At 45.2% G+C, this 20,701-nt stretch overlaps 1 protein-coding gene across 1 annotated transcript in view; it reads left to right on the top strand.

Annotated features, from left to right (window-relative positions):
* Nucleotides 1-20,701, top strand: part of TMEM245 (transmembrane protein 245) — a 71,434-nt gene that overhangs the window by 31,580 nt on the left and 19,153 nt on the right. Inside the window, exons 7-12 of the mRNA XM_060247828.1 lie at nucleotides 3,090-3,194; nucleotides 5,517-5,599; nucleotides 10,384-10,474; nucleotides 11,944-12,042; nucleotides 12,895-13,026; nucleotides 16,717-16,839. Of these exons, the coding sequence (XP_060103811.1) occupies nucleotides 3,090-3,194; nucleotides 5,517-5,599; nucleotides 10,384-10,474; nucleotides 11,944-12,042; nucleotides 12,895-13,026; nucleotides 16,717-16,839 (633 nt within the window). The remainder of the gene's footprint in view (nucleotides 1-3,089; nucleotides 3,195-5,516; nucleotides 5,600-10,383; nucleotides 10,475-11,943; nucleotides 12,043-12,894; nucleotides 13,027-16,716; nucleotides 16,840-20,701) is intronic.

The following is a 20,701-nucleotide window of genomic DNA, read 5'->3' on the forward strand; positions in this document are numbered from 1 at the left end:
TTTCACGGGTTCTTCTGTCACTTTTCTCATGACATCAGAGCATCTCATCTGGAAGGGGGGTAGATAGTTTCCAGGCGATGGCTTCAGAAGGGTGAATGCCATCCTTGGGGCAAAAAGCAGTGTGTTTTTTAGTCCCTGCTTAATGATATTTGCAGCTGCTTATAGCAGGGGTGGCCAACGGTAGCTCTCCAGATGTTTTTTGCCTACAACTCCCATCAGCCCCAGCCAGCATGGCCAATTGCTGGGGCTGATGGGAGTTGTAGGCAAAAAACATCTGGAGAGCTACCGTTGGCCACCCCTGGCTTATAGCATATAGGTTATTTGAATAGCAAATGCTATACTAACTCTGAACCATTGCTTAGAAGAACTCCAAGCCAATAAAATACAGTGAAGCTGTTTTGAAAGAGATGAAATGTACATATGAAGGCAGAAATTAAATTGTTTGGGGTCATACAAAATGGCAGAACATGAATGACTGTAATATGTAAATTTAAACAATTGATTAATTTTTTATTTATGTGTTTCAATAGCAATAATTTTCATTATTAAACCATCACAACTGAATTTATAAGCCCCGTGGCACAGAGTGTTAAAGCTGCAGTACTGCAGTCCTAAGCTCTGCTCACGTCCTGAGTTCGATCCCCAGCAGAAGCTGAGTTTTCAGGTAGCTGGCTCCGGGTTGACTCAGCCTTCCATCCTTCCGAGGTTGGTAAAATGAGTACCCAGCTTGCTGGTGGGAAAGCGTAGATGACCAGGGAAAGCAATGGCAAACCACCCAGTAAAAAAGTCTGTTGTGAAAACAACATCACACCAGAGTTGGAAATGACTGGTGCTCGCACGGGGGACCTTTCCTTTCCTCAGTTGGAAATATTTAAAATATTCCATATTATTCTTGTGGCATCAAGTTCACATGAGAAGATAACCATGTTCTGATTTCTGCTATAATGCAAAAATATAGTTCTCTAACAAGCCCTGCTTACCTGTTTAGACATTAACATAGTTGTATTCCTATATGTGTCTTCTATATTAAACTTATACAGAGTACTCTTAGAGATTTAAAACTTCTAAAATTGTTGAAGGCATGGGAAAAAATTTTCCCCTAAGGTGTTATTTGGAAAAAATGGAAATTTGAAGAAAAATCAAAGTTTATGTGATACATGCTTCGTTATTAATCCTTAATTGGAAAAAAATGGAAATCTGAAAAAAAATTAAAGTATCTGCAATACATGCTTTAGGTTATGAAACCTGAACTTATTTCACTGGTTTAGGTTTAGGTTTAATTAGATTTATATCCCGCCCTCCCCGCCGAAGCAGGCTCAGGGTGGCTTCAGCCCCTTAAATTTATCATTTAGAGCCTAGTATATAAAAGTTTACTCTTTGACATATATATAAAATTGGTAGGTATAAATTGCCTTAGTTTTCTATAAGCAAAATTAAAAACATGCCCATTACCAGAGAAAGCATGATATGGACTGCTGAGCCTTATCTAACCCACCGCATGTATCTTTTGCTATCACAGAAGCAGGGGGAAATAAAAGTTTAAAAACAAAGAACACAAATGTTTTAGTCAGCAGTCTCAGTCACAGTAGGACTTGCAGCATATTAGGATATCAAGTCATTACACTGGAAGCAGTGAACAGCTAAATAATGTATCACCATCCTGCCGCAAACTTATTAGCTGTAGACGACATTAGTCATATTTTAACCAATTAAGTTCTTGAAAGATAAGTTGTATAAATCTGTGGTAGATGCAGAAATTATCGTCTGATGATGCTTTAACATATCTTAAATAAAAAATGTTCATATTGTACAGTTTGAGTTAAAACCACATCTGAAAGCATTCTAATAATTAAAGAAGAAAGAATACCTCATACAAGGTTTTAACCCCCACAGTGCTCCCCCCAAAAATCCTGTTTTCTAGGGTTTTTAAAAACTTTGACATTTCTACTAAAAAATCCAGTTGCGCAGTTTCAAGACTTCTGCTGGATCAGCGTAGTGACATGTGTCACCCACTGCGCAGAAAACCTGTATTTTTGGTAGATGTGGGATATACCTGGTATTAGCAATTTGAACATGAATCTACCTCCTGCCCCTTTACTCTGGGCCACAAGGCCGCTACGTGCAAAATTCATGTCAAGAGCCTTCCAGGTTTTTAAAGCAGCTCATTAGCAGGCATCTTTTAAAGATTGGTGAAGGGTTTCCCTGTGTGAGAGGACATTTAACCCTTTCCTCCTATACCTCTTCCAAGATTTCACCTACACACAGCTGCTGGAGAATTTTTTTTTATTATTATTTATTCGTGATTTATATCCCGCCCTTCCCACGAGTGGCTCAGGGCGGCTTCCAAAAATTGGTCAAACATAAAAATTAAACAATTTAAGTATATAAACAATTAAATATTTAAAACAGTTAAAACCTTAAAAACCAGTTAACATTTTGATTACATATAAACAGAGATTTAATGTACCCTGAACTTGCCTCCCCATCCCCCACCCCAGTGCTAACTGTAGGTTTGGTGCGGTGTGCTAAATTGTGGAGGATGCATGGAGGGGAATGGTTAAGTACCCTGCCCTCCCATGCTCCTTCCCCAGTCGACCTAAAAACAACAACGAGGGAGGCTCTAATAGATCACTTGTGCCATGTCCTGGTTGGCCCTTGACATGGATTCGCTTAGGGATCTAAAAGAGAGTGCTGCTGTCGGGAGTGGGAGGGGTATTCCGTTGGCCAAAGGGAGCATCAGTGCTTGCTGGGCGTCAAGTGGTTCATTGCAAGATGATGAGAAATTAAACCACAGTCTGCATCTGAAATGGCCTGGAGCTTTGTAATTGAATTCTAGGCTTTTGACTGCTGTGCTGGACGTTCACTTGATATTGCGATACTGAGTCACTGAATTGCTCACACTTTAATATTTCTAACTTCTCATCCAACGCATTCGGTTCCTGGGTACGTTGAGCCCTCTGCCTTGCAGCCAGTCTCCGTGCAAGTAAAGATCTCACCGACGGGAGGCTGCCAGAAAGGTTTCTGTATGTGCTCAGGTGGTTCTGATGATGTTTCACACAACTTCCTTTTTTTTTTTCCCCTTGGCACAGATGATCGTGTGGCTGGAGAAAATGCTCGATAAAATCATTAGCATTCTGATTATATTCGTGCTTGTGATAGGAACCCTCCTGCTGGCGCTGCTCCTCACTGCCAAGGTACTGGGTCAAGTTATTCCTGCCTGCAAATGCTTCATCGTTGGGTTTCTTCCACTTGCTGTTGGAGCAGCCATGCAGATAGCAGGGGGCGTGGGCAGTGCGGGGGGTGGGAAGTGCCATTCTTCACGGTGACTCCACACAGGGCTTTCAAGACAAGAGGTGTTCAGAGGTGGTTCGCCTCTGCCTGCTAGTGTTGCCAATCCCCAGGTGGGGGCAGGGGATCCCCCAATTTGGAGACCCCCCCCGCTTCAGGGTCATCAGAAAGTGTGTGGGGCGGGAGGGAACTGTCTGCTGGGCACTCCATTATTCCCTGTGGAGACCGATTCCCATAGGGTTTAATGGAGAATTGACCCATGAGTATCTGGGGCCCTGGGCAAGCTGTTTTTTGAGGTAGAGGCACCAAATTTACAGAATAGCATCTGGTGCCTCTCCTCAAAACACCATCCAAGTTTCAAAAAGATTGGACCAGGGTGGCCCAATTCTATGAGCCCCAAAAGAAGATGCCCCTATCTTTCATTATTTCCAATGGAAGCAAGGCATTTAAATGACGTGCAGTCCCTTTCAATGTGATGGCCAGAATTCCCTTTGGAGTTCAATTATGCTTGTCACAACCTTGCTCCTGGCTCCACCCCCAAGGTCCCCAGATATTTTATGAATTGGATTTGGCAGCCCTCCTGCCTGCCTCTGCGTAGCAACCCTAGATCTCCTCGGTGGCCCCCATCCAAGCACTAAGCAAAGCTGACCCTGCTGAGCTTCCAAGTTTGACAGACTTCTGTGGGCTGTCCAGGTCAGGGCTCAGTCAGTGTAAATGCTCCTTAATAGATTCTTTTGACAGATCCTAGAAATGCATTTTGAAAGAGCTTGTAATGAAGTTGCAGTCGACTCATAGCAGCCCCAAGGACCACGGCGGGTTCAGTGCAAGAGGCAGGCAGAGGTGGTTTGGCCGTTGCCTTCCCTGCGTAGCAGCCCCGGTCTTCTCTTGGTGGCCCCCCCATCCAAGTACTGCCCATGGCTAACTCCACTTAGCTCCCAAGTTTTGACGAGCTTGGGCTAAGAAAATAATGTGTCATATACAAAACGTAACACTAGAGCTCTAAAGAAATGTGTTGGCATTAAAATATAGTCTGATGTGCTGCTGAACCATAATAGATGAAATCAATAAATGCATGGCATAGTTGATGGGAGAGGCTAGCACAGGTTTAGAGCAGGTGTTTTGCATGCGGGGGTCTCTGGCACCTTGTGGTAAAGCTCTTGAGGCACACATTCTGACGCTATAATCGTTTGGCTCAGTTTAAAGCAGATTCAAAAATTCCTGTTTGCAGCTGTTATTTTCATAGTAGAGCTCTTCTGTATGTAAGAGAAAGTGTGGAATGTTTCAGGTGATTTATTTTTATTTTTCAAAATATATCTGGCACTGTGCATCTCACTTCTGAATTCAAGCGCTGTTCCAAATGATTGAGTTCGGTAATACAACATTGTAGTGGATTAATATATTAGACTGTTGTCTCACCAATGCAGAAGTACAGTCTACTCTTTTGAAATAGTTCAGATTGTGCATAGTAAATATTTTTAGTTTTTTAAAAAAGCCTTCAAACATTTTTACAGAAGAAGCGTTGCTGGAAACTTGTCCAGCAGATACAATCCTACCCTCACTCTTTTTTCTGTTCTCCATTCCTTCCCCTCCCTCTTTTCCCTGTTTCCTCCCAAGATAAAATACCGATTTTCCCCCCATCTGTCCTATGGCTGGCTTCATCTGCAGTATGTGCTTGGATGTAAGCAGGGTCTTTTTTGAGCAGGAATGCACAAGAACACAGTTCCGGCTGACTTGGTGTCAGGGGGTGTGGCCTAATAGGCAAATGAGTTCCTGCTGGGCTTTTTTTTTACAAAAAACCCCTATGCAAAACAATGGTGATGTCAGGGGGTGTGGCCTAATGTGCAAATGAGTTCCTGCTGGGCTTTTTTTGTAGATGTAAGTGGTCTAAAGTGGCATTCGAGAGCACAGATGGAACCACTGCTCTCTCTACCACCCTAGACACCAGTGTTCCCTCTAAGCTGAGTTAGCGTGAGCTAGCTCACAGTTTTTTTAGCCTAACGGCTCACACATTTTTGTCTTAGCTCAGGAAAAATGGCCCCAGAGCAATCTAATTTATGCAGCAGCTCACAACTGTAATGCCAGTGGCTCACAAAGTAGAATTTTCTCTCACAAGATTCCACAGAGGGAGTATTGCTAGACACTGTATTTCCGTCAATGTACCATTTTGGGTCCTGTGGTGTTGCCTTTCTTTCCTTGACATTTTCCCTCTCTGTCTTTATTGAACTTAGGTGCATCAAGAAAGTGTGCATATGATTGAAGTCACAAGCAGCTTGATCAACGAAACCGTAGCTAATCATCCCGAATGGGCCAAGTAAGAATACTGCAGTAATGTGACAGAATTCAAAAGGACAATCCTGTGAATCATGTATGAAGATTCTCTTAATACTTGAAAACAGGGGGCCGCAAAGATGCTCGGCAGTGGCAAGCATGGGTTTTTAAACCTGGCAAGCGCTTCTGTCCAAGGTGCAAAGGGAGGCATGAGCCTAGCTTTGTTGGTGGTCAATTTACGTTAGTATTTAAGCATGAAGTCAGTCTTTACTTGCGTATGTCAAATGAATGAAGCCAATGTAATTGTCTGTATTAAGCTAAGCTGTTCTCTTGATTAACTGTGATGCACATCTTAAGTGTTCTACAAATTCAAAAGTTCAGTCTACAAAGGAGGGCAGTGTTTCCCTAAGGGAATGAAATCGTAGAGTTGGAAGGGACCTCCAGGGTCATCTAGTCCAACCCCCTGCACAATGCAGGAAACTTGCAAACAGCTCCCCCTAAATTCGCAGGATCTTCATTGCTGTCAGATGGCCATCTAGCCTCTGTTTAAAAACCTCCAAGGAAGGAGAGCCCACCACCTCCCGAGGAAGCCTATTCCACTGAGGAACTGCTCTTAACGGTCTGGAAGTTCTTCCTAATGTTGAGCCGGAAACTCTTTTGATTTAATTTCAACCCATTGGTTCTGGTCCAGCCTTCTGGGGTCACAGAAAACAATTCCACCCCATCCTCTAGATGACAGCCCTTCAAGTACTTGAAGATGGTGATCATATCAACTCTCAGCCGCCTCCTCTCCAGGCTAAACATCCCCAGCTCCCTCAACCTTTCCTCATAGGACTTGGTCCTGTTCTGGTCATCTGCAGTTTTGGTCGCCGCACCTCAAAAAGGATATTATAGTGTTGGAGAAAGTCCAGAAAAGGGCAACTAGAATGTTTAAAGGGCTGGAACACTTTCCCTATGAAGAAAGGTTGAAACGCTTGGGCTCTTTAGCTTGGAGAAACGTCGACTGCGGGGTGACATGATAGAGGTTTACAAGATAATGCATGGGATGGAGAAAGTAGAGAAAGAAGTACTTTTCTCCCTTTCTCACAATACAAGAACTCGTGGGCATTCGATGAAATTGCTGAGCAGACATAATAGGGAGTACTACTTCACCCAAAGGGTGATTAATATGTAGAATTCACTGCCACAGGAGGTGGTGGCAGCCACAAGCATAGCCACCTTCAAGAGGGGGTTAGATAAAAATATGGAGCAGAGGTCCATCAGTGGCTATTAGCCACAGTGTGTATGTGTGTGTGTGTGTGTGTATATATATATATATATATATTTTTTTTTTTTGGCCACTGTGTGACACAGAGTGTTGGACTGGATGGGCCATTGGCCTGATCTAACATGGCTTCTCTTATGTTCTTATGGTCTCCAGACCCCTCACCATCTTTGTCGCCCTCTTCTGGACCCGTTCCAGCTTGTCTATATCCTCCTTAAGATGTGGTGCCCAAAACTGAACACAATACTCTAGGTGAGGTCTAGCCAGAATAGAGTAAAGCGATACCATCGCATCACATGATCAGGACACTATACTTCTGTTGATACAGCCCAAAATCAGTTTCGGGGCCACCTTTGGAAGGCAACCAAGAATCCCAGACCATAAACTGGGTTGCTTTTCAGTGTTGGCTTTCTGGTCATCATAGAGAATCATCATTGTGGGCATATCTAGACATGTCTGAAGCAGGATGTTGACTAGAGCATTGTTGGTGGCCAAATCAAGCAGGATGTGACACAAGAGCCCATTTGCAGGCCTGTGAAGGGGCTACCATAGAGGTGCAGAAAACTTATCTGCAGCCACTGACTCAGGTGAATCTCATCCAGCAAAGTTTTATAAGATCGTTCATGGTCTTCTGGCACCTCAAGGGTCTCAGGAGATGAGGACTGGTATGTAGTCTGCAGTGATACTTTTGCATTCTTTTTGGTTGATAAAAATTGGATTTGGTTGGACAAATTGGCTTGTTGATCCTGGACTGAGGGTATTGGAAGCATCTTCTTGTTAGACGTTTTGGAAAGGTTGCCCTGACTTATGGTTACGATGTCTTTGGGGCAGTGAAAGCCGTCACTGCACAATCAAGCCCTGCAACTCTGGCTTGGTCAAGCTTGGTTTGAAAAGGAAGAGCAGCAGCAGCCACTAAATGCCTCTTCCATCTGTTGAAAAATCCCTCCCTGGACAAGGATAAGCTCGGGACTTATAAAGTTTGAGTCCAGTGACACCTTTAAGACCAACAAAGTCTTATTCCTGGGTATAAGTTTTCATACGCATGGGCGCAAAAATTTATATGCAGAATAAAACCTTGTTTGTTTTAAAGGTGCCGCTGAACTCAGACTTCGTTCTGCTGCTTCAGACCAGCACAACCACCCACCTGAGTCTAGTGACTTATAAAAGGTGCAAGCACCAGTCATTTACGACTCTGGGGTGACGTTGCTTTCACATTTTGAAGGCGGACTTTTGATGGGGTGGTTTGCCATTGCCTTCCCCAGTCACCTGCACTTTCCCCCTGGCAAGCTGGGTACTCATTTGACCTACCTCAGAAGGATGGAAGGCTGAGTCAACCTTGAGCTGGCTACCTGAACCCAGCTTCCGCCAGGATTGAACTCAGGCCATGAGCAGAGCTTAGGACTGCAGTACTGCAGCTTTACGACTTTGCGCCATGGAGCTCTTCTAGTGACTTATAGACTGCTTTTAATCTGTCTTTTGTGGGACAGATGAGTGGGTGGTGGCAGAAACTGGTGTTCCTGGAAATATCTTCCCTTGACTCATTTCAGTCAGGCTTTCAGCCTGGTTGTGATAGAGCTGGCTTCTGTTGTGCTGGGGAATTATTTATGGCTACACACTGCTAAGTGATTCTTCCCTATTAGTTTCATTAGATCAGCCTGCCACATTAGGTACAGACAGTTCTTTGAATCTGTTAAACTGTGTAGAGTAGGATTTTGGAGCATCTGGTGATATATACTGTTGGTTTTACTTTTTCCTGTTGCCTGGAGGGCAGCAGATTTCTTTGGAGAGGCTGATTCTGTAAACTCAGTGGTGTCCCCCAAGGAGTAAGGCCCTTGCTAACATTCTTTAATATTTATATGGACCCTTTTGATCACCTGAAGGTTTGCGGTTGGTTGTCATCAACATTCCTTTGTCTAAACTTCCAGGTGCTGCCGTCGTCTTGTCTGGATGATGTTGTCAGGTGAATAAGCTGTTAACAGAATCCATGCAAGACAAGAAAGTTTGGTTAGGCAAGGAGATGGCTTTGCGTGAACTGGAGGGGGTGAGCTTGACTCTGTCAGATCAGGAAATAGCTGGAGGGCACTTCCGCTCATTGGACAGCAGGCTGGCACAGTTGCTAGGAGTGGATTAAAATGTGGGATTTGCTGCCAGAGGTTGCATTTAGGGTGCAGGCTCAGAGTTTCCATCTGAGATGACTTTTGACCAATTACTGCTGATTCAGTTTCCCACATCAGCCAGTCATCAGCTACCTGTCCCACTTCTCTTGGAATGGAACTTTAGGTCTCACTTGCCCCATTCCAGAGGACAAGTATTATTCCAAAAGCAGGCTTTATCCTTCCCTAACATAATCCAGAGGCCTGTAGTTCATGTGCAGGCCCCATCGGTTGGCCAGTTCCCCCCCCCCCCTAGTAATAACAGCCCCAGCTCATGTGGCTTTAATACATGCTGGTCTTGTGATCCTCAGCATAACCTTTTTTGCAGGCAAAGGGAACCCCTCCTTCCTTTCTCACCAGCAAAAAAAGGCTGCCCGAACCCACTGTTAATACTTAAGAAATTTAAAAGTGTGAATGCTCTTGTTTTCTACCAGCAACATTACAAATGCCCCAAATCCTAAAGAAAGCTATGAAGTGCTGCCTCCTGTGGTATCTTGACAGTTTTTGACCTCTGAAAAGAAGGAGAAAAGAGAAAATGCAGGTTTTGTGGTAAATACAATGTGTTGTTTTTACAGAAGTGGGTCTTATATAGGTGCTCTGTGAGATTAGCAGCATATTTCAGTATTGAGTTCAAGAAGGGTGTTGAATTCATTTGTTATGAGGGCCGGATCTGACATAAAGGAGATCTTGTCGGGCCAGGCCAGGCGTGTCATGGAATGTAATGCCAGATAGAGGAGATATAAACTTATAAAGGACACAGACAAACACAATTAATTTTTTTTTAAATCTAAAATAAAACATGCTTAAAGCTTTAGCACTCTTGCAATGTTGTGGTCGGTATCAAAACAAGCTCTCTCTCCCCCACCCTTCCTCCCCAAGGGAGGAGCCTCAGCCAGTGGGAGAAAATAGAGGCTTTGCTCCATAGCTCCTGTGCGAATGAGTAATCCTGGCAAAGCAAGCTGTGACGCAGAAGGAAGCAAGAGAGAGGGAGAATGGACTTCTATGCAGTTACGTTTCCAGAGAAAAAATCCTGAGGGGGGGAGAGTTTCCTCCTGTTTTTCCCCTCATCACATTTCTGGTGGTAACAAAATTAAAGTCATAGAGGCTCAGAGGAGATGGACTCTTGAATTCTCAGTTGGGTTGAGAATTCTGTTCTCCTTTCTTAAATGAGAGAAGAGGAGTGTTTGCTTTCTAAAACTCAACCCCCAAATAGCATTTATAATATGGTGAGAGTTTACATTACTTTTGAGTAAATCTTACAGAAAAAAACTTATTTTCTTTCCTTTGAACAAAGCCAAATTATACTTTGTTAATGGTGATCTGCATTAACCTGCTGTTGCCAAAAACTTTCTACATACTGTGGTATGAAGTATTTGATACAGTTGTCTTTTTTTTTTAATTTAAACTTAGTTGGCTTCCAGAAGCTCAAGTTATTCAAAAGGCTCTGAATTCAGCTGCCAATAATGTCTATCAATATGGTCGAGAATGGATAACGCACAAGGTATGGTTTTGATAATCCAGTATTGATAAAAGGTAAAGGTTGGTCTCCTGTGCAAGCACCAGTCATTTCCAACTCTGGGGTGACATTGTTTTCACAACGTTTTCACGGCAGACTTTTTACGGGGTGGTTTGCCATTGCCTTCCCCAGTCTTCTATACTTTCCCCTCAGCAAGCTGGGGACTCATTTGACCGACCTCGGAAGGATGGAAGGCTGAGTCAACCCCGAGCCAGCTACCTGAACCCAGCTTCTGCCGGGATCAAACTCAGGTCGTGAGCAGAGAGCTTGGGCTGCAATACTGCAGCTTACCACTCTGAGCCATGGGGCTCCTCTAGTGTTGATAATCCTGCTGTATATATAATGTAGGATAAAGTAGTCCTACCATATCTTGATCATGATGAAGTAGGCTCTGATCATGATCAAAGTTCCTGGTTCCTGTAGGTAACATAACTGCCGGCACCTGCCATCATTAGGCCTTAGCCAAAAGGTGTTTGATTCTGTAACATTTTCCTGGCTAGCAGGATGGCAGGTGGGGCTGAGTTCAGAGCAGTTTGGATCTCAACGGTTTGTGCTTTTAGAGGAAAAGGGGCAGGACGACACGTGTATGCCAGGTGGAGCCTAAGGAACCCACCATGTTTAGATCCTGGATGGTGTAGTGGCTAGAGAGACCCAGGTTCGAGTACCTGCTGTGCCATAGAAAAGTCACTGAGTGGACTTGGGCTGCTCTGATGTTTTTGGGGACAAAATGAGAGGTCTGCCTATTTATTGATGTACTTCATTTATAGACCCTGCCTTCTCCCCAGTGGGGGCTCAAAGCAGCTTACTTCATTCTCCTCTCAGCCTTCCTCACGTGGTTGTTGTGGGGATAAATTGGAGGAAAGAAGAACTGGAGGAAAGGTGCGCTGCTTTGGGGTCCCTACTGGGGAGAAAAGTGGGATATAAATGAAGAAAAAAACCACCTTGTTTACTTTTTACAAGTTTTGTAAAAAGTAAACAAGGTGGTTTTTGAGTTTTCCTCCTAGTTCTTTTTCTTTTCTTTTTTTTAAAGATGATTTTTTAAAAATATAAAAAAGAAGTAAGTAAATAAATAACTCCTCATTTGGGGGCTGATTTTTTTCCACGGTTTCTGCATGGTTTAGTTGAGAGCAAAATATGCCCAGGACAAGCCGTGGTGCCCACTCTTCTGCATGAGGACCTCTGCTAGCCAGTAGTCACAGCAGATCAATACTTCTGGGGTTAAGAGTGAAAGAAAATTATTAATCACTCCCAGAAGCTTACAAGGCATCTGACCCAAACTGTAGTTTCCCCCCAGGTCTTAAAATATTGCCTGCAGGAAGAGAGATAAAGAAAATGAGTGGAGTGACTTCTACACGCATCCAAGATGGCCTTTCCCCTACTCAGCAACCAGAGATCTGCCACACGTGACTGCTAAAAACAGCTGCCTTTCAGCTCTTCTTTTTTATCTCTTTCAGCTCCATAAAATATTAGGAGAAAAAGTCAACAACACAGCTCTGATCGAGAAGCAAGTTTTGGTGCTCTGGGACAGATTGTACCACTCTTGGTTTGTGAAAGTAAGGACCTTGGGCTTATTCAAGGGTATTTATTAGTGCTTACATGAGTGATAATTATAGAAGCTGCTAGAAACCTGAGTGCTGTGTGGTGTTAGGAGGTTCCAGTATTGAAATAGACAGCGGGGTCTCCATGTTCCTAGTCACCTTGTGCCTTTGTGTGGAAAGTGTTGGAGGGACTGGTATGCATTCTTGGGCGGGGGGTGGGGCTTCACATTTCATCCCATGTAAATTTCTGGGAACAAATTGGTGTCTGAACAGGCCCAGAGGGTTGGGTCAGGTCCCTATCACGTCCCTGCCGTATGGACTCTTCATTCCAGAGTGGTTGCTGATGCCAAATGATACATTCTTTTAAAGATTTCGAATACCCAAAGGATGAAGAGCAGCAGCAATGACAAAAATCCGAACACAGCAGACTTTGGAAAACCTGGGTTAAGGCTTTATTAGTTGTAGAAGGGTCCTGACCGTGATGGCCCCGGCTAGCCTGATCTGACCAGGTCTCCGAAGCTAGGCAGGGTCAGTATGTGGATGGGGGACCACCAAGAAAGTCCGGGATTTCTACGCAGAGGCAGGCAATGACAAACCACCTACCTTGACTTGGATAGGCCAGGCTAAGCTGTTCTCTTCAGATTTTGGAAACTAAGCAGGGCTGGGCCCTGGTTAGCATTTGGATGGAGCCCACCAAGGAAGCCCAGGGTTGCTACAGAGAGGCAGGTAGTAGCCACTTACCTCTGTGAAAGAGGCTGAAAACATTAATGCATAGTCACTAGTTTGGGAGAATGGGGGTGTCCCTCGTGTACTCTTGCACCTGTGTTCTTTAAAATTCAGTCTGTGAAATACTCTTTTGTTTGACAGAACACGACACATTCAGGAAGACACAAAGGCCACAAGCCACATGTAGGCCGTCAGAACAGCTGGCCAGGAGAGATGCTGGATTGGCAAGACGTTGCCTCTTTTGTTCATGAGAACATTGAGACGTTTCTTTCGGTATGTCATTTTTTAAATAGTAAAACGGAAAAAATGCCTCTGTCCGTGACTGCTGGATTCATTAACACCTGAGAGGCCAACAAGCATTTCTGGATATAAGCTTTCGAGGGCTCTTTTTGTATACTTCAAAAGATCTTGTTGGTTTTTACGGTTGCTTAGCAGATGCAAATTGTTCTACTGCAGACCAGTACAGCTCCCCTCTGAAAATAGCTCCATAAAATGACTTCTCATTTCCCTCATTGAAGCTGCACTTCCCATAAGCTGCCTTTCCTTTTAGTGGCTCTTCTTTCATACTGTAATGATATAGTTGTAGGCGTCTCACTACCATTTCCAGGATCAGTTAGTGAGGTGCTTAGTTTTCGGGAGCCTTGAGGTTCATTTCATTCTCCAGTCTGTGTACACTGTTGTATATGTTCTGAGCAAAGCAACAATGTGTGTGTATTTCTGACACTTTGTATTAGAGAGTCAAGGTTGGATCCAGAACAAACTGACAGATGTCAATGATTCCCCCCCCCCCTTCCCACTGCTTATTCCCCCCCCCCAATATCATTCTTTAGGGTTCCCTGTATCCCAGGGGGAGCATTTTGTGGCAATCAGGACTGTGGGGTGGGGGGAGAGGCAGGGAAGTGGTGTTCTGGAGATCAAAATTTTAGTCTAGATCCAACCCCTCAGCCTGTGTGTTTAGTTTTTCTAGTCTTTCCTCCCCGCACCCCCCCTCCGGCCCTTTCCCCCTTTTTGGCATATAATTTGTCCAGTTGAGTGACTCCTCTCTGGCAATAACATCTGCATGTGGTGAAGTACATAATTTCTAATAACACTAGAAACTTTTAATGGTGTTAAGCAGGGAAGGGCACAAAAAGGTTCACAAATGAAAGCTCATGACGAATTTTGGTGGGTTTGTGGTTTGCAAAACAATGCTAGTATGAACTATCATGAATTTTAAGGCAGGTCATGGTGGTTCGTGAAGAGCAGAAAGCACAGGTTTAAATGGCTTGAAGCCGTTTAGACCTCTGCCTTTTCTGCTCTTCATTGAAAATAGCTGAGTGGTGGGGAGCAGAAAGCAGGAGTCACGAACCAATGTGAACCAGCCTCCTGGTTCATATTGGTTTGTGGTTCAGCCACGAACCATTAACTGAATTACAAAAATAAGGTTTGTACCCTTGTGTTTAGACCCACACTGAAAACTCTCTTTTGCAAATCTCAGCATAAGCCATCTTTTAAATAAAATGTGCCCTGGCATTTAGTGCAATGTATGCCATATTAGCTTTGTCATGCCCCCCCCCCAAAAAACCTTCCTGCCCCTTTTTGTCAGTTTTTTAATCTCTGTTCAACTTTGTCCTCCCGTTTAGGTGCTGTCTGTCTTCCTACACTGAGTAATCGTTGTGTCCTTCTTGCCTTTTTAAAATCTCAAACCAGTGTTTTTGAACAGGATCACATAACAGACTTTTATTTTCATTTAATTATGAACGCTTTCCTATCCTGCCTTTCCTCCTGGTTAGGGGAGGCCTGCAATAAGAGTCAAAAACATTTTCAGTCAAAATGTAAAAAGGAAAAAAAATGGTTTGAAATACTTTCAAATACACTCAAAAGTCCTGGACAGGGGTGGAATTCTAGCAGGAGCTCCTTTGCATATTAGGCCACACACCCCTCTGATGTAGCCAATCCTCCAAGAGCTTACAAAAAAGAGCCTTGTAAGCTCTTGGAGGATTGGCTACATCAGGGGTGTGTGGCCTAATATGCAAAGGAGCTTCTGCTAGAATTCCACCCCTGCTCCTAGAGGCCTTCAAGAAGGGGGACGCCTCACCTCTTCAGGGAACCTGTCCCACAGAACTAGAGCCAGAATGGAATCTTTAAGCAGTTTTGTTCTGAAAGTATTTCACAAAATACTTGAACAAGATTCAGCTTTAGTAGCACCTTTAAAAAGACCTACACAATTTCCATGGCGTATGCTCTCAAGTTTGGACGCCCTAGAAATCTTGTTGGTCTTTTTAAGGTACTACTGGACTTAAATTTTCCTGTTTTACTGCAGACCGACACAGCAGCCTGCCAGTGCTCCCTCTAAGCTGAGTTAGTGTGAACTAGCTCACAGTTTTTTTGTGTCCGGCTCACACATTTTTGTCTTTGCTCAGGAAGAATGGCCCCAGAACAAGCTACGTGCAGCAGCTCACAACTTTAATGCCAGTAGCGCACAACATAGAATTTTTGCTCACAAGACTCCACTGCTTAGAGGGAGTATCGCAGCCCACCTAAAATGACCCAAATCACTTCTTTATGTTTGTGTTGAAGGATGCTTATTAGACTTTGTGGTTTTACATTTGCCCTGTAATGGCGCTAGAGCATATTTGGAATCAGTTTGCCATTGCACCTTGAAGAAATCAGTGTGACTTTCCAGATAGGCCGTCCTCTGCTGCTGTTGCTGGTGCCGATGCTACCAAGAACAGAAACTCATCCTTCTCTTAAAGAATATATCTCACACTCCTTTAGCACTGTGTATTGAAATCACTTGTGTCATGTGGGGTGGGTATTGAAATCACTTGTGGGGAGGGACGGTGGCTCAGTGGTAGAGCATCTGCTTGGGAAGCAGGAGGTCCCAGGTTCAATCCCCGGCATCTCCAAAAAAGGGTCCAGGCAAATAGGTGTGAAAAACCTCAGCTGGAGACCCTGGAGAGCCGCTGCCAGTCTGAGAAGACAATACTGACTTTGATGGACCGAGGGTCTGATTCAGTAGAAGGCAGCTTCATAAGTGTTAGGGAGGGACGGTGGCTCAGTGGTAGAGCATCTGCTTGGTAAGCAGAAGGTCCCAGGTTCAATCCCTGGCATCTCCAAAAAAGGGTCCAGGCAAATAGGTGTGAAAAACCTCAGCTTGAGACCCCGGAGAGCCACTGCTGGTCAGGGGAGGGATGGTGGCTCAGTGGTAGAGCATCTGCTTGGGAAGCAGGAGGTCCCAGGTTCAATCCCTGGCATCTCCAAAAAAGGGTCCAGGCAAATAGGTGTGAAAAACCTCAGCTTGAGACCCCGGAGAGCCACTGCTGGTCAGGGGAGGGATGGTGGCTCAGTGGTAGAGCATCTGCTTGGGAAGCAGGAGGTCCCAGGTTCAATCCCCGGCATCTCCAAAAAAGGGTCCAGGCAAATAGGTGTGAAAAACCTCAGCTTGAGACCCTGGAGAGCCACTGCTGGTCAGGGGAGGGACGGTGGCTCAGTGGTAGAGCATCTGCTTGGGAAGCAGGAGGTCCCAGGTTCAATCCCCGGCATCTCCAACTAAAAAGGGTCCAGGCAAATAGGGGTGAAAAACCTCAGCTTGAGACCCTGGAGAGCCGCTGCCAGTCTGAGAAGACAATACTGACTTTGATGGACCCAGGAGGGTCTGATTCAGTAGAAGGCAGCTTCATAAGTGTTAGGGAGGGACGGTGGCTCAGTGGTAGAGCATCTGCTTGGGAAGCAGGAGGTCCCAGGTTCAATCCCTGGCATCTCCAAAAAAGGGTCCAGGCAAATAGGGGTGAAAAACCTCAGCTTGAGACCCTGGAGAGCCGCTGCCAGTCTGAGAAGACAATACTGACTTTGATGGACCCAGGAGGGTCTGATTCAGTAGAAGGCAGCTTCATATGTCCAATATGCTTCATATGTGTGTCACGTGGTTAAAAAGTTTTGCCAAGCTGCTGTCTTTCAGCACTCCACTTCATTCTTTTCCAGATCCTGGAATCCCTGTGGATAGTGATGAGCCATAACATGAGCCTCCTTTTTACCACCGCTACAACTTTAGTAACTGTCCTCTTCTACAGTGGGACTGCTCTGCTCAACTTTGTGCTTTCGCTGGTAAGCATGTTTCTTTTATCTTGTTTATGCTGTACAGTGTGGTCGAAGTGTCTTCTCTTCTGGAGCGTAACTGCGGGCTCAGTCAGAAGCATTTTCCTTTTTGATAGGAGCTCTATGGTTTAACTACATTGTACTGGCATCTTAGCTGCCCCCGGTGCAGAGTGGTAAAGCTGCAGTACTGCAGTCAGAGTCCTCTGCTCACAGCCTGAGTTCGATCCCAGCGGAAGCTGGTTCAGGTAGCTGGCTCCAGGTCGACTCAGCCTTCCATCCTTTCGAGGTCAGTAAAATGAGTACCCAGCTTGCTCGGGGGGAAAGTGTAGCTGACTGGGAAAGGCAATGGCAAACCACCCCGTAAAAAGTCTGCCGTGAAAACGTTGTGAAAGCAATGTCACCCCAGAGTCAAAAATGGCTGGTGCTTGCACAGGGGACTACCTTTACCTTTTACTGGCATCTATTCATCTAGTGGCCAGTGGGTGAGTGCACTGAACAAGAGTCAACAGTGTGATGCGGTGGCTAAAAAGGCAAATGCAATTTTGGGCTGTATCAACAGAAGTCCAGTGTCCAGATCATGTGAACTGATGGTATCACTTTACTCTGCTCTGGTAAGACCTCACCTGGAGTATTGTGTTCAGTTTTGGGCACCACATTTTAAGAAGGATATAGACAAGCTGGAACAGGTCCAGAGGAGGGCGACGAAGATGGTGAGGGGTCTTTCCTATGAGGAAAGGTTGAAGGAGCTGGTCATGTTTAGCCTGGAGGGGAGGTGGCTGAGAGGTGATAGGATCACCATATTCAAGTATTTGAAGGGCTGTCATCTAGAGGATGGGGCAGAACTGTTTTCTGTGGCCCCGGAATGTCAGACCAGAACCAACGGGTTGAAATTAAATCAAAAGAGTTTCCGGCTCAACATTAGGAAGAACTTCCTGACCGTTAGAGCGATTCCTCAGTGGAACAGGCTTTCTCGGGAGGTGGTGGGCTCTCCTTCCTTGGAGGTTTCGAAACAGAGGCTCGATGGCCATCTGACAGCAATGAAGATCCTGTGAATTTAGGGGGAGGTGATTTGTGAGTTTCCTGCATTGTGCAGGGGGTTGGACTAGATGACCCTGGAGTTCTTTTCCAGCTCTGTGATTCTGTGACTGCTCCGTGCTGTGTGTCTGGCACAGAGATGCTCTTCCTGCTGGGCTTTTGCAGCCTCTGCCACTGTTAGAACCAAGAGAGAGCTGCTTCATTTGAAACAGCCACTCCCAGCCGTTGCTCCTCCAAATACCTCACAAGAAGGAAAGGCAGTCTGTGAACCCATTGGCCAGTGTAGCTAGGGCAGGGGTCCCCAGCCTGTGGGCACAGCCACAAAATGCCCTCTGTGGGAGCAGAGCCATCAACACACAGAGGAGGCCCAAGAGACAAGAGGAGTAAATTTTTAAAATACGCTGGGAAAGAAAAGTTAGAGGAGAAAACTCGATAATGGCAGCTGTCACTGAAGTGTTATTTTAATCTGCACAGCCAATAAGAAGCCCCCCTGGGCAGAACCCCACCCACTTTCTAAAAAAAATACCTGGTGTGCACCAGGAAAGGTGTTGGTTGGTGCCATGGCACACCTGGGTACCTCACTGAGGACCCCTGATCTAGGAGCCCCGATCCCATGTATTCTCAGCCCCATGAAAGTCTGCTCCTGTCTTAAGCCCCCCTCCCCACATGGAAGGTCTGTGTCCTCTTCCAAAGTCTGCTTCCCTCCTTTTATATCCAACTTAACCATGTTAGCACATTCCAGGTATTCCAGAATATTATTTGCTTGCTCAGTTTAGTAAAATTAATAGACTGAAATATCCTGGTGTGTTGAATAAGCCAAGATGGCAGAGGCTGTGCTCTGTGGCCCTCGTGTTTTGGGGGTCACTTTGTGGGGCTCCTCTTGAGTGTATGCTGGTAGGCATGTGAGCAGTAGGTGGCTGCATGTGAGGAAGCAAAAACTGCCCAGAAATTTGAGGATAACTTTAGGAGTGGCTCCATGCTTTGTTGGGGCCCATGGAGCCAGACCTCTGCAGGGAAAAAGGGGCAGAAACCAGCATTCTGTTGACACACACCCAGCTTTGATTTATTCTTAGAGACATGAGTTCTACAAAGCAACCATAGCTAAAACCACAGATTCCTGTGACATCTAAACAGAGTCTAAATGTGGTGGTATTAGTAAAGTGTGAGGTGACTTCCTCTTTCAGCTCATGTTTTGACAGCTGCCAAGCATGAGAAATGCGGCAGGTGGGACACAGCCCTGTGGCCTGCGATCACCTTGAGCTGGGCTGTGTCAAGGACTCTGGTGTGGAAACGGGTTGTATGTGTTGGGGGGAGAGCGGCTGGCCATGACAGGAAGGCTCTCTCGAATGAAGTTTTGCTGTATGTAGAGTGCTGCTTGCTAGAAAATAACGGTGTGCTGCTAGTAATAAGGTTGCAGAGGAAGGTGATGAGGAGCAGAAAGAACTTTTGACCCACTTTGGCAAAAAACAAAAATGGGGGTGAGGAATGGGGGTTAAAATGCTGTCTTCAGTCAGTGCCTTGCCCTCTATTTTTCTGGAAAGCAGATATCTTTGCGCTCCTTATTTCCGGCGGGTCTGTCCTTGCCCAACGGGAAAGGTTGAGACAGTTGATCACCGATTATTAAACTGTCCCTACTATAATGATACACATTCTGAATACATTGCACCAATTTTAATACATTCCCCTAGAAGATTAGAGCAATTCTACACTTCCTGCCTCCTTTCAGACTGCTCTAAAGAAATTACTCGCGGTGTAGCAAAATGTTGTATAATGGCATGCACGAGAAGAAAGCAGAAGGCTGAGCTTTTAAATAACTGACCCCTCTACTGTGAAATGTATGAAAGAATCTTGAAATGCTGGAATATAACGGCACATAGAAGTCTTTTTGTTGGTCATGGTATTGTATGTGGGAGGGTTTTTAAAAAGAAATTTAATTGATATTTTCCAAGCTGAGCATGTATTGAAATACATTGAACTGATTCTAGCTTCAGGACTACTGAATGGGGCCAGCAGGCTGCCTTGGTAGGTTTCTCCCCAGATTTAGTTAAAAGAACCAAAGGTCAACAAGGAATTCTTAAGAGTCTTGAATCCCTTGAAACTTCTCAGGATAGCAGTTGGAGAAGGAAAGTTGCGTGAAATGAATTCAGACTGTGTGTGTGGAATAGATGTATTCAAATAGATTTTCAAAGGTTGGACCCCTGTAATAAGGCAAGTTTTCATAAAACGAAGAAAAAACCCCCCATCTTTGAGTGGAATTCTAAGGAGAATTGCACTCTGCTGAGCCCACTGGCTTCAGCGGATATAGAAGGAAGTAACTCTTGCCCTGGCTTGGATGGCGCCCAGGTGGGTTGCCAGGTGCAACTCAGGAAGTATCTGGGGACTTTGGGGGTGGAGCTAGGAGCAAGGAGGTGACAAGCACAATTGAACCCCAAAGGAAGTTCTGGTCATCACAGTTGAAGTGGCCACGCTTCTCTTAAACGCCTTCCCTCCATTTGGCACCTTCTTTTGGGACTCGTAGAATTGGACCCTCTGGTCCAATCTTTTTGAAACTTGGGGGGGGGTGGTATTTTTAGGAGAGGCGCTGGATGCTATGCTGCAAATTTGGTGCCTCTACCTCAAGAAACAGCCCCCCCCAGCCCCAGATACCTATGGATCAACTTTCCTATGGGAATCTGTCTCTATAGGGAATAATGGAGTGCCCAGCAGACATTTTCCTCTCCCCCCCCCTTGCTTTCTGAGGACTATGAAGTGGGGGGGAGGGCCTCCAAACCGAGGGATCCCTGGCCCCCACCTGGGGATTGGCAACCCTATGCCCAGGTAGGTGCACTGCCTTTTC

Source organism: Heteronotia binoei, chromosome 10 (genome assembly GCF_032191835.1).
Source record: "Heteronotia binoei isolate CCM8104 ecotype False Entrance Well chromosome 10, APGP_CSIRO_Hbin_v1, whole genome shotgun sequence".
Lineage (NCBI taxonomy): Eukaryota > Metazoa > Chordata > Lepidosauria > Squamata > Gekkonidae > Heteronotia > Heteronotia binoei.